This window comes from Bactrocera oleae, chromosome 3 (genome assembly GCF_042242935.1).
Source record: "Bactrocera oleae isolate idBacOlea1 chromosome 3, idBacOlea1, whole genome shotgun sequence".
NCBI lineage: Eukaryota > Metazoa > Arthropoda > Insecta > Diptera > Tephritidae > Bactrocera > Bactrocera oleae.
Window position 1 is genome coordinate 10,608,901 of NC_091537.1, and position 15,031 is coordinate 10,623,931.

The 15,031-nt window shown below is 31.5% G+C and overlaps 1 protein-coding gene across 5 annotated transcripts in view; it reads right to left on the reverse strand.

Moving 5' to 3' along the window:
• smog (G-protein coupled receptor 158 smog) overlaps positions 1-15,031 on the reverse strand; it is a 100,994-nt gene that overhangs the window by 2,163 nt on the left and 83,800 nt on the right. For 3 of the 5 annotated variants that reach the window (XM_036370272.2, XM_036370271.2, XM_036370274.2), the window contains exons 4-12: positions 7,068-7,313; positions 6,818-6,996; positions 6,485-6,565; positions 5,957-6,305; positions 5,691-5,759; positions 5,049-5,450; positions 4,791-4,985; positions 1,430-1,599; positions 1,026-1,137 (exon numbers count right to left, since the gene is read on the reverse strand). In XM_036370272.2, coding sequence (XP_036226165.2) covers positions 1,026-1,137; positions 1,430-1,599; positions 4,791-4,985; positions 5,049-5,450; positions 5,691-5,759; positions 5,957-6,305; positions 6,485-6,565; positions 6,818-6,996; positions 7,068-7,313 — 1,803 coding nt within the window. Of the gene's footprint in view, positions 1-1,025; positions 1,138-1,429; positions 1,600-1,794; positions 2,111-4,790; positions 4,986-5,048; positions 5,451-5,690; positions 5,760-5,956; positions 6,306-6,484; positions 6,566-6,817; positions 6,997-7,067; positions 7,314-15,031 lie in introns of those variants that run through there. The other 2 variants (XM_036370275.2, XM_070107449.1) reach the window with 2 other exon arrangements.

Here is a 15,031-nt window from a genome sequence, read left to right on the forward strand (position 1 = left end):
TTATATATATCATAGACTATATTTTCAGATATGACAACTTATTGTATAAACAAACAAAATTTAATATGTTATTGTAGGTTATGATGTAACGCATGAAATTATGTATAACATCCAACTGAATTAACACTAAATTGGAACTGAGCTAAGCGTTTGCTTAAATTCTAAGATTTCGAAAAAGCAAGTATGGGTTTATTTTTACTTCTAGACTTTTTTATATAAGTGTACGAAACACAAGTTATTTTAAAAATCATAATTTCTCAGCGCTAATTGCTGTTATATATATATACTTATATAATATATACACAAATCATTGTACAGATTATACATATACACTGATTTTGGGCTCAGAAACTTCAAATTTATAATATTGTATTGTATATAATTGGATTTTACTGATGACGCATTTTCAAACAATTAGTATTTATAGTTAAAAATAACGGTATATTTATATGTACAGTCAAACCTGGTTAAGAGAGAGTTCAAGGGACCATCATTTTTTTCTCGCTTATAGAGGTTTCTCACTAAAACGACAACACGTGGATTTTTCGTTTAGACATTATAAGTTGTTGTAAGAGCTGTACTGTTTGTTGCAAATGATATTTATGAACTGCAGTGAGCATGACAAATAAGCTAATATAGTTAAATATAATTTCTTTGAATTACAAGAAAGCAACAAAATTCCTGATACCTGAAAAATAAGAATGAGTCACAACTAGGAAAGTTGTCGCTTATAGAGGTAAATACAAACGAGGCTCTCAGTTATAGAGGTCAGAGTGAGAAGAAAAACGACTGTCACTTATAAAGGTTTTTGATTCGCACTCATAGAGGTTTTTGAGTGGTCAAAGTTCGGGACGTGAGAATTATTCTGACTTAATGAGAAATGTCTTCGCTTACCTAGTTCTCTCTTACACAGGTTTGACTGTATATATATTTTTATAATTTCGCGTTCAACAAGTTTTCTCTTTTATGTTATGCATGGTGTGTGATTTCAGACTAGTGGTTCTGTTATTCTTTGTAAAACTTACTTGTAACGAGAAACGACGATGTCCAGCTTTCCGTCCGCCACGTCGTTTACTTATATGCGGATTGTCTTGACGTAAGGTTTTATTCTTTAAAATTTCAAGTTGTGTATACAGTCTGCAAAAAATTTACATACATAGCTATTATTTTTTTCCTCATATTAAATTAGGGATATTTATGTATATTGGAGGCATTGACAAATTAAGTGTGTTTTACTAAAATGGTGGTTGTTGCTTAAAAAAAAGATAATTTATTTACAATATTTAATTTTTTAAATTCTATTCTTATAAAAAATGGATTTTTTTTATTTGTAGAATATAAAATCCGAACATTTTAATGACTTTGCTCTGAACGCCTCCAATATGCAACTGTATATTCAATAATTTTTTTCTGTTTTGGTTCAGCTTACCTTTTAAGTTCAGCACGTATATCCTCTGGGCTCATTTCGGCAATGGTTAATTCACCAATATCGGGATCACCCAAACATAGACCAGCATAACCACCGCCCAGACGTTGTGGATCATTGACCTTGAAAGCATCCACAGGTAAACGTATTGATAGATTCATGGGCAAGGGGACCTGCAAGCTATGAATTTGCAACAAACACTGCCAAAACACACGAAGAATGGTAACGAAAATAATAACACAACAACAACAGAAGAGTGATAGATACATACATTGAAGATTTTGTATGTATGTTAGTACAAATTAAGTAGAGATGAGAGAAAATTATAATGATTATTTTATAAAAAATATACAAAATATTAGAATTGCATGGAGAACGAAAAAAATTAAAGAAAAAACTCATAAAAAATTAAAAAAAAATTGAAAAATAATATTTTATCAATGAAAAAAAAATTTAAAAAAATAGTAATTTGTTGGTGCTATTGTGTTGTGTCATATAATATATTTATGTTACATCTGTGTTTGTGCAAACTGTTTGTACTAGTTTTCAACTTTTTTAATTTTAATTTTTTTTTATTGTTATGGGAACGTGTTAGGTTAAATTTGCTTTGAATGAGCTTAACTTAGATGTGTGTGTGTTGTTGTTGGTGCGTTATTTTTATTGTACATTGTTGTGACGTTGGCGCTAAGGAACAGGAAAATAAAAGAAAAACAAAAATAATATAAAAACTTGACATTCGGGCGTCTTTAAAAACAAAAATTAATTATTTATAAATAAAAAAAATTATTTACAAAAAAACAAATTATTAATAATAAAATTAATTATTTAAAAAAAGTATTATAAAAACAAAAATATTTATATTTTTTAATGTTAGAGTATATAATGTAAAATTATAGATATCATATTGAAGTAAAAAGTAAAAACAATAAATATGTAAAATTAAAAATAAATTTATAAAATAATATTTAAATAAAATTAATATAAAATATAGCCAACCTATCTTGAAAAGAGATAGTAAACTAATATACTTGTACACATAAATCTTTATTCTTAATGAGATAAGGAAAAGTTTCGGAGATAGAGAGAGAGAATGGGCTCAAGGCTATTTTTGTTATCGGAATACATAATTATTTCTAAATAACTAATTAGCATAAATATATACATACGAGTATCTATGAGCTAATGTTCCTGCTGTCAGATTTTGGTATGCGAATTTAGTTAAGGCACTTGTTAGGGCAATACGATTAAGATTTATAATTTTTATGAATTTTCACGATAGGAAACCGATTTTTGTCATAATAATTAAAATAACAAGGTTTAAATTATTATTTGAGAGCAAAATATGTTGAAAACATTCTATATAGCGAGCAGAAAAGCATTCAAAAGTGCTGTCAAATAGTTTCTATTGTATATGTATATATAATATATTGTACAGCCACAGTCGCATAAATAGAACATTCATAAAATACAAATAGTGTTGTTGTGGTTGAAAAATGTGAAAAACTTAATTTATTGTTTTTACATGTTTTTATGTTTGTGGAAAATATAATTCTGAAAATAATATTTCCATCGATTATTTCTATGCGATATAATCGAAGAGTAATTTTATGCTAGAAAGTATTTTGACTTTTATAATAATGCATAAGGTTTATTACTTGAAAAAAATAATATTAAAAAAAATGTTACAAATGTTTGTTCTAAGTTAAGTTTAAAAACTATATAAAATATAAAACATTGTGATTACCTCTCCTATAATTAATGTCTTTAATAACCACATGCAAATGCAGTTGTAGATATAGTGCTATGCATTAAAAGTAGTAACTTTCGACTACTGCATGCAATTTCTAGGTTAGTGCTAGCAATTAAAAGTTTGAGGCTAAGTAGAAAATTAAAAAAAATGTAATTCAATATCAACAAAATTGCAATTAACACAAACAAATTATGAAAACAAACGCACGCAGAACACTTGCAGCAACTTCATAGCTCGACTTTATTATTTGGTTTTTATTTATAAATATATAACTTATCAATTATTAGCATGTATAATTAAAATTGTTTGTTAATATATACAGTTAGTTTTATTAGTATTTTTTATAGTTAATTAATAATTAATTAATTTTTTAATTGGAAAACAAGGGAAATTAATGTTTTTTTTAAATACAAAGCATTAAAAATTAAAAACAGTTTCCTTTGACACATTAGCTTGACATTTACTTTTTATAAACTGTATGTAATGTATACACTGTGATGTTTAATTTACAGAGAATATAAAAAGAAATTATGTGCCGAATATTAAACTATTATAACACACTGTAAAAAATCTTAATGCCCTATAAATAAAATTTTTCGAACTTCAAAGGGAACCAAAATGGTTTAAAATTGTGAGTTTTCAATGAATATAATAATACAAATATTCTCCCATTAAAAAATTTTAAAACAATTTCTTTTTTAAGATTATTTATTAGAATGGACAATATTATTGAATTTAATGCTAGTTTTTTAAAATTAATTGAAGCAAAGCAGTCTAAAGCTTTCACAAAAAGCCTTTTAAAATGGTCAATATATTGAATTTAATGCTAGTTTATTAAAATGAATGGAAGCAAAGCAGTCTAAAGCTTTCACAAAAAGTTTGCTGATTTGCTAAAGAAAGAGCTTTAATAAAAGTTTCGACATATTTGTAAATTTTTTGCTTTTAATGTTTAAAATTCCTATTATCAATGTTTTTTTATGCTTTTGGGAAATATTTTTCAGAAAAATGCTATGGCTTTTAGAAAAAATGGAAGCATAAAAGGCGACTACGAAGTATGAGTACAAAAACATTAAACTTTTAGAAATATATGGAAAACATTTTTATTTTTCTGGGTGAGCTTATATTTTGCATTTTCAATGTTTTACATCAATTATACTGCCAAATATACACCTCGATAGCTATTTTGTTTAAATTATTTTTTTTGTAATTGATTTAATATAATGTGTGGAAGAGAACACTTCCTAAAAGGCGTGTCAAATGTCTCTTAAAAAATATAAAGTGCTAAATTAACACGTTAATTAGAGGTATTAGTTATTTAAATTAAAAATATTGAATTATCAATTCTAACTATCAAACTTTTAAAAATACTTAATCTCGAAACTCTGCAACTGCAACGAAACTTCACTAACTTTGATATCTATAATATGACTCGCTTTCGAAAAATTTAAATACTTTCGATAATTAATAGATAATTTCAACTTAAATCAATAATAATAATAATAAAAAAATATGATATAGAACTTAACAAACGATCTCTGCTTCATCTTCTTCCTCTTCGTCAACATCAACGTCATCATTATGACCAATTTCTTCAACTTCAGCTTGACGACTCACCTGCTTATGCTGATACCACAATTTTGGCACAAATATCAAACCCAACGCCATGTTGTTGGTCAATTGTGAGCGCAGGAAAAGCGCTAAAAATATAGCGCTCGGACTCATTTCGGGCAAATAGAAGAAACGCAAAACATAGAATGTGGTCGACACTAGGAATTCGATGATCAGTGTCGCAACGAGGAACTGCCTTTCCTGCAAGCATAAAATTTGCATATAAATAACAGAGCTTAATAGCGGTGTTTTCATGCTACTCACTCTAAATTGCGTGTTGGCATTGCGACTGGCGAAAGCTAAATGCAGTCCAAAGCAGAGTATCAACACTTCGCTGACCTGTGTCACATATTCCCACTTGAGTGGCAGGCAAGTGTTTGTGCGCTGCTCACGCAATGTACCCAATTGTGACACATCGATCAGATCTAGTGCGGCGGCAGTGAAGGCGGCCATATAACAGGTGACCGCAAATACCATGGTGCCCAAATATTTCAGCAAATCAATGTCGCGCAATACCCAACGATGTGCTTTGCGTGTACGAAAATCGACAAGATGGCGATACAGTTTCAATATGATGGCACCGTAGCAGGTGATGAAGCCAAGTTCGCGCAGCCATGGTTCAAGCAGACAGCGTTCGGTAGTGGCGGGAAAGAAATGGACGGCAACCTTGAGGGTGGAAGAGAGAAAAGGAGCGATAGTGAGGTATGAAAGAGTTGTATTTGGTATAATTATAAGACTTTATAATAGACTTGTCAGAAAAAACATATATCTAGTATTTTTATATTTTTTCTAACACTATTTGAGTGCATAAATAAGCTTTAGACTAATAAAACCCTTAACTCATTGAGAAAAAGTATATAACAAAGAAAATTTAAATTTGGTTAGGCTTTTTTACTTTTTACTTACCGATGCATAAAGTAATATAATTCCTAATAAAATTGTTTCCAGCACGGTCCACATGCCTGAGGCAATAGACTGAAAATATTGAAAATTATGAATATGAAGATTATATATTGATTTTTCAGTAATATTGAAACAAATGAATATGTTAGATTACAAGTATGTTAGTGAGATTTCTACCAAGAAACCCGATAAACTAACTAAAAATTATACAAATATATTTTCGAAATATTACTGTGCTAAAATAACAAAATATCAAATTTCATGCTCACCTTACACTTTCGCTGCCGGAAAACAATTACACTCAATACAATACAACAAAGTATGCATGCGCCCAATACCGAGCCCACAGATACATTTAATAAGCTCTCCATTGACACAACCTCGGGTGGTTCACCCAACAAACAGACGCCATGCTGATCACAAGTTGTACAGCCATCGGGACAGGGTATGCATGAATAATTGCCATAACCCTCGGATGCCTCCACGATATCACCACGAAAACCCTGTAGCGTTGAGTTGGGCAAATAGAAGGATTCACGACAGATGCAGGTATAGACATCGCGTGTCGCCGAGGGTTTATTCTCGGTAAGTAAACAAAATGTGGTGTTGCGATCGCAGCTGTAGAAATACGGAAGAAATAAAAATAATTAATTTAAAATAATAAAAATAATAATTTAAAATAATAAAAAAAAGCATTGATAATTAATAAAATATGGAGAATTATTTTGATTTTTGGTTCTGCGGGTTAAATTTACACTGAGAAAATCATAGAAGCAATACATAAAACATGAGCTTACCCATGCTTTCGTCCGAAAACTTCCTCCAGCCCATCATTACAGACGTCCTCATCAGCAGCGATAAAGGCGACCGCACCAATTCTGAAAAGTGCGTAGATTTTTATATTAGACGTAACAAAATCGAATTCAATAAATGTTTACGGGTATGTTCAGAGCTTAATAATATTTATGTAGTTTTTAATAATCAAATACCAATGGTAACTGTTAGGTCAATTAGAATGATTTTTTTTTTTTTTTTGTTTTTAGCAATGATGACTTATAGTCAGACATATCAGACAACAACTTGCTGCCAACATTGCAGATATTCGTTTAATGCACTGCTTAGTAACTTACTTTATTTTATTTTCACTAAATGTAATGCGAAACGGCCACAGCCAACGTCCTTTCAACACATTGCAATCCCGGAATGGTGCACCCCACTCCTGTGTGCTCTCGGTGCTGTTCCACGCCACACCCAATTCACGCCAATAGGAACCAAGAATAGCTTTATTGTGTATCTGCTCCGGTGGTATCTGTCACAGAAATAAAAGCCGAAATAAAAACCTGAAGAGATATATAATTTTCAAAAAGTATCAACACTCACCGTTACATCGTCCTTGAACTTGACCACAACCGTTTGTATGCTCGGCGCTGCAATTGCAAACGCCAACAGATTCTCATCCTCATTTAGTGCATAACTGGCAATGCCGTTGGCACGACGTCGCAGCTCTTCACGCAATTCCGCTGTGATGGCCTGCTCCGTTGGTGGGCCTGAGGTGCCAAATTTATTCGTAATAAATTCAGTGAATTGGCGTGCAGCATCTTCGGCGATGTCGGAGAAATCAAAGAACTGCAAGCAAACAAAGAATTGTAGTTGTAAAAACTTTTAACTAATATACGAAGACAATAATAATTTTTATTGCTTTTTTATAAACAAGAAGCGAAATTGAATAAACTCCAACTAGTTCGAGTTCCACTAAGTGTAACACCTCTGATAGAAACTGTTTAGATAAACTCAAGATGTCTTTTGAAAAAGTGACGGAAGAGAGAGAAGCAGCACGGGAGAGTAATTGAGATACGAAGCTGAAATTGAGAGCAAGTGAGAGAGGACGTTCATAATTGAAATTATGAGAGATTTCCAAAAAATACACACTTTCTGGCTTACATTTATCTATTTTCGTGTTTAACCTTAACCATAAGTAAGTACTATTATTTTCGCAAACCTCTTCCTTTTGAATTGCCTCTAAATGCTTTGAATATTATCAAACATTTCTATAACCAACACCGCTTGTGAACAGTAAAAAAACGCTTTATTAAAAAATTATGCGACATATAAAACGGAAATGATTCATCAATAATGGCGCTAGGCCAGAAAAATATATTCGGAAATCCTCAATGTTTAGCCTTATAATATAATATATACCTTTAAAGCTAAGTTGTTTAACTTTATAATGCTGATATACCAATTTGTGTAAAAATGTTGCATGGTTATATATAAATATTATATTTATATAAATATGTATATGTCCACACACACATATGTATATAAGTACGAGCATATCACATTAATATTCACCGAAAATATTTTGCTAAAAATAGCTTCTTATTCAATTTCACCAACATAACTGCGCTCGTGGGTGCCTACCGTCTGTGTGGCTCGTGCATATCAAATGGCTGCCATCTGGAAGCCCCAAAAGTTTAATGTGAATTTAACACGAGACTACATTCTGACACTGCCATACATACAATGCCACAACCAACTTTGATAAGTTTGGCTGCGAGTAGAAGAAAATTTTGAATTTACGCAAATAAGTGGCAAGCGCGCCAACCGGATTTGTGTACAAACAGATTTGTTATATTTACTAGTATTTGTGCGAAAGCAACAAAACAAAACAGAATTTTGTGTGCGAATTAAGGTGGGCGTATATGCATACAAATTTTTATTATAGAATATACGGTATATATCTGTATATATAATGGAATACTTCACACATGGGTATTGGTCTTATATACGTGTGCAGATCTCTTTCGACGAAATTCGTTAACGCACTCGTATGATTGTAGACTATTCAATAGAAATTACCTTTTCATTGTTAAACTTAAAGCTTTTTGTTTGCATTCAATACAAGCTCAATACACTGTGAGAACGTCTGGCACGTGTGCGCTCTGAAATGCGTGCCATAGAATCAATGACTCACTATTTGAAGCTAATGGATGCATTAAAGTGTGGCTGATTCTTGAAATTCATGAAAAGGCGTTTACTAATGAATACATGAGAATTATACGCTTATGTGAGTGTACATAAATAAAACAAGTAAGGAAGGGCTAAGTTCGGATGTAACCGAACATTTTATACTCTCGCAAAGTCAAATGGTATACTCGTTTGAGATTTCTTTGTGGATTGACTGATATTTTCGGTAGAAAATCAACTATAGGCACTGGGGCCCACATATTTAGTACTTAGAGGCTTGAACAGTTTTGGTTCGATTTAGACAATTTTTGGCCGCAAGGTGGCATACTTTAATTGCATTATTCACGCAAAGTTTTACCCCGATATAATCATTGTTACCTGATTTGCATAGTGGAAAGTGAAAGAATCAGATGGAATTGAAAATGGTGTTACATGGGAAGTAAGCGTGGTTGTAGTCCGATTTCGCCCATTTTCGCACTATGACATAGAAACATGAGAAGAACGTTATGCACCGAATTTGGTTGAAATCGGTTGAGCAGATCTCAAGATATGGGTTTTCACCTAAAAGTGGGCTGTGCCACGCCCACTGTCTAATTTTGAACGCGGTTCCTATAAAGCCAATTTATACCATCTCAGAGATAAAGTTTAATGTCCCTGGCGTGTTTAGTGCTTGATTTATCGCGCTTTTAGTAGTTTTTAACAGTACCGTTATATGGGGAGTGGGCGGAGTTGCCACCCGATTTCAACTATTTTCACACCGTCAATAGAAGTGCTAAAAACATTTTCTTCTAGTGAATTTTGTTATTATAGCATAAGCGGTTTAGGAGATATGCACATTAAACCTATTAGAGGCGGGACCACGCCCACTTTAAAAAAAAAAGTTTTAACTGCAGATGCCCCTCCCTAATGTGATCCTGTGTACCAAATAACAGTCTTGTATCTTATTGCGGAGCTTAGTTATGGCAAGTTATTTGTTTTTGATTAATGGCGTTTTGTGGGCGTGGCAGTGGTCCGATTACGCCCATGAAACATGTCTACCAAGTTTCATAAAGATATCTCAATTTTTACTCAAGTTAGAGCTTGCACGGACGGACGGACAGACGGACGGACGGACAGACAGTCACCCGGATTTCAACTCGTCTCTTCATCCTGATCATTTATATATACATAACCCTATATCTAACTCGATTAGTTTTAGGTGATACAAACAACCGTTAGGTGAACAAAACTATTATACTCTGTAGCAACAGGTTGCGAGAGTATAAAAATGGTACACCATGGCGTATGATGAACATGTGATGCATGCATGTGGGCATGAGTTGTTCTATCGAAATTTTATGCTCAGAATTTATTGATATGGTATACTCACTGAACGATTGATTAAAATAAAAAATAAAATAAAAGTGTTTGCATAGCAGTGAATCGCCCCTGAGTGTGTCGTAAACATTCAAAGCAATAAAGAGGGGTCTATTAAAATATATTGTTTAAACATAAAAATGCTGGTCTTATAGGAAACAGTGCCATGGTTCATCAAATATTTCTCAAATACTTTCAATTTGTTAATAATATTGCTTTATTGATTATAATTTATCATTTGGTGAAGCAACATTTTTTAGAAATATCTTTCATTTAATTAAACCCGTTTAGCTAACATTTAAGTTTAATAACAAATTTAAATAAATGGCAACCCTTCTTTTTCAAAATTATATCTGCAGGTCTTCAAAAATCTCTCTGCTATGGTTCTCGTATTGTGATAACCTTTATTACTTTGATTGAAAAGTTTAAACAGGTGGCAACCCACCTCAAAAAATATTTTCTATGAAATTTCTTTTTTACGTTATTTCTCTTGCTTGGTTCTCATATTGTGATAACCACCTCAACATTTTCATTTAATTAAAAAAAAATGAAACAGATGGCAACCCGCCTTAAACAATATTTTCACTGAAATTTCTTTTTAGCCTTGTTTCTCTAATTTGGTTCTCATATTATGCTAACTAATTTAGCTTAAAATTTTAATTTTATTAAAAAATTTAAACAGATGGCAACATGCCTCAAAAATATTTTTCACTGAAATCTCTTTTTAATCTTGTTTCTGAAAGCTCTTCAGTTTGATTTATATTTTATGTATTTAAAAATTTCAAATATGTGGCAACCTTTGGTTTTTGGTTTTTTACCGAAAGTTTCTTTTCAAACAAATGCATCTTCATTGAAGGATTCTCAAAAAATGTTTTTTTTCGAAAGATTTGTAATAAATTTAGCCGTAATAAGACTTGAGTCCAAAGTCTCTAGAGCTCTAGTGAGCTCTTTTGCTTAGCAATATATAAGATGCTCCCCGTAGAACGGTTTCGCGATTTCTACAGTCATTTATAACAAAACAATTTACAGAATATTTACATTACAGATATTTGATCAACGTTTTACAGTGGAACGATAAAATAGTTATTTATAAAATGTAAACAAACATGTTCGAATAGAACAATTCATCATAGTTTGAATTGTAGCACAAAACGGCAACAAACACAAGCGGAAAAATGTTGATGTTGGTCGCCAAAAACTAATACAAATACAGCACTAATGGTTATTGAACCGTGTAGAAACAAAAGTACACATATACACATACAAATATACGTGAATATATTTATAAAAATGTATACGAATATGTAAATATATGTTTTTAGCATCAGCATTTGCAATAAAAACAATCACAAACATTTCCCCCACAGCAAAAGGCAAATAAGGAAAACCAAATAACAACCAAACCGCAAAAGCTTGAAGGCAACCAAAACCTCTATGTGTGTGGCAGCAACAGAAAAAGTGAAATAATGACTGCTAGCAAGGTAACTGAATACTCATATTTACTAATTGTACATATGCATCTATGGTATGTATATGGCAACGTTTTTGTGCTAGTTGTGGTATTGGTGAGTAAGCGAATTCCTTGGAATTCCCTGCATGCATGAGTGATTTATATTTACACATAAAAGTACATACATACATATATATGTATATAGTTATATGCATATGTACACACATCATATATATAAATATGTACACAAAGCAATATTATGCCAACAATAAACTTACCATTTTAGTGTTGAAAAAAGCAAAAGCCACTGCTGAGCATATACGCATGGCATATAAACAAAAGTGACAACATAAATTAAAGATGAAAGAAGTAAAAACACGAGAAATATAAAATTAAAAGCAAGAAAAACAAACAGTTAGTGGAATAGCAAACGCGAAATGAATATGAGCAATGCGCATAAACAACGCAAGCAACCAAAGTTAAAAATACCAAAACAACTAAAGTTTTACACAAATGTATTAGGAATGGCGCCAGTGAGCTCCTTAACCCAGTAAAATTGTGTGTAAATATGTACAACATACTGTAGATATTTGCCATGTAAACTCCCTTTAAGCAGCTACACATTCAATATGTGCATTGTTGATTTAGAAGTGTGTAACTGTACTCATGCATATGCATTTATATCGATGAAGAAGAAGAATAAAGTAAAATAAATATTTTGCATTATGAATGTTTTAAGACTATAGAATGCTTTAACTAGCACTAATGCAGATGAAAGCATTAAAGCATTCATAGGTTACGTATACGCCACCGCCTCGCCAGTTTGAAGCCGGTAAAACCACCACATATGTATATAAAGATATAGTTATGCATGCTAATTTTTGCTTTCTTTTGGTATTAACGTATTTTCGCGTCATCCTGATCATTTATATACATATATAGAACTCTATATCTATCTCTGTTGGTTTTAGGTGATACAAACAACCGTTAAGTGAACAAAACTATTAAACTCTTTAGCAACATGTTGCAAGAGTAGGTATAATAAATAAAGATATTAAATAAATCATAACTATGGTATGAATGTAAACGTAAAGCACATTTCAATAATTGCTGCTATGATATGTTAATGGCCTTTTACAAAAAATTTTAAGTGTACATAAATTATAAATGAGTTGATGATTTAATGCTGTCGTTGCAATTAAACCTAATTACGGGAGAAATCAAATAAGTAATGAAAATAACTTGTGTAGTTTAATTTCAATTATTTAAAACATTATTAAATTAATGGAGTTACGCAATGTTTCACTTGATATATCAAAATTATCGAAATAGATACGGAAGATATAAATGCAAGTAAAAGCGACATTTGATAAATATATATCTATTAGTGAGAATGACGGTAAAGTAATTAATCAGCAAAGTAATTTTATTTACGCACATATTACAATGGAATTATTAAGAATGTATTAAATATCACGAGCGAACTAAGTAAAACACACAAAAATACATATGTACATATATATAACATGTGGTCATTATTTGATGACATCATATCGATGTTACTAGGGAATACCAATGACGAACTTATGCACTTATAAATAAATATAAGTTCCAAGTAAGTAAACAAGTAACTATACTTTTTTTTAATATTTTAACACGTACACAAAGAGCTGCTTGTGGTGAAACTCACCACTCAGAGGAAATACTAGTTCAAGCTAAAAATACCTGAGCGAATAATAACTAGTTCAAACCAGAAAAAGCTTAAATTCGGTTGCACCGAAGCTAGAGTAACCTTCACAAGTAGAAAAAGTCCTTACAAGGACCTGATTTTGATCATTCGGTTTGTATGGCAGCCATATGCTATAATAGTCTGATATCCTTCCGACAAATTAGCAATTTTTTGCGGAGAAAAGGACATGTGTAAAATTTCTGAGCGATATTTCAAAAACTTAGGGACTAGTTGGTTCAACTCAGCTCCTAACGCTGATCATTTAGATGTACGAGTATACAATATATTATATATATTATAGGGTCTCGAATTCTGAGTGTTACATACTTCGTGGTAAACTTAATATATCCTGTTCAGGGTATAAAAATACCAAATTTTAACCAATTATTAAACGATTTGTAATGAGTTTTTTTTTTGTTTTTTGATTTCAAGAATTTACTATTGTATGAGAAGAAATTCAGTTTAGCATGAAATTGGATTATAGTATGTTTTTAGTTCGAAATTACAGGATGTCGCCACATCTACAGAGCTTATTAAAATGGAATTTTCAACCCAAACTAGTGAATTTGGTTCATAATAGAAGCAAATTTTTATATAATTTAAACTAATATGAGAATAGTTGACTTCCGACCAAACAGCGATAATAAAATCGCAATAACATATTTTGACTAGTTACAAAGTAAGTTGTTAAAAAAATAGTTAGTATCTCTGCTGGCTATGAACAATTTCCACTACATATTACAACTTTGTAAAACTCTGCGAAATTGTGTGTGTTTGTCGTACATCTTCATTTTCATATCGTCATTTTTCAAGTGATAAGATAAATATATATACCTGCACACATATATTATGTATCTGTAGTATATTAATAAGTACTTTGCTATGTCATTGTGAATACCCTTGCATGTAAACAAAACACTTTGTCCGTTTTGACTGATTGAACGCTTGATGGCAACATTAATTTATGGGAGTTAACACGTAAAGCAACTAAGTGTGCAAGGTGTTGTAATTGAATGGGAATATGCATATATGGATATGGAAAAACTTTCGATATTTATGCTTATACTTAATGTGTACCTTGTAAGCAATATTTGCGTTAGTGGGTGGATGAACAAATATTTTGAAAGTATGGTGTTTGTTTTTACTAGTTATTAGATGGTGGTTCCAAGTACATTGAACACTTGTATTTACTACAGCTTTTGGTTACTTTTGACCATTTTAGACAGCAGTAATATATTTAGAGACCTGCATGTACCCCTGTCGGCAATCATACGTTTATAGAATACTACATGTCATAAGTCTTAATGAAGATTTCAACTCATGGGTGAAGTGAGTTAAAGGTCTCGCGAAGATGTCTACTAACCAGGTCAACTTCATTAAATCACACTTTGCGCTCTGTGATTTTTTTCTATAGGGCATATATGAACATTATGAAATTTATAGTGGCGACTAACAAGCACTGCGCATTCCACTTCACCTTATCTAACTGTCATTTACCTACAATATAAACCATTTTATGCCTATAAGCGCCATTCGTATCGAAAGTGTCAGTTAGACAACAACTTGAAAGGCTTTAGTTAAGTTGGAACCAAATATAAAATACTCTCGTAAAATCTATGAATATAAAGACGAAAATATAACGGGATGTCTGCAAGAGTTGACTCCAAAAGATTTTTCCCCCTAATACTCGTACAATATTTGATATCAGGCTAAGACTGAGATTAATTGCGCTCATTTTCACTGCACTCAGCTAGCAGAAAGGCGAAAATCAGTTAAGTTGTTACATGGAAGCAAGCGAAATATTTAGAGTTAAATCTTGAGTTTTTATGTCTTAACATATGT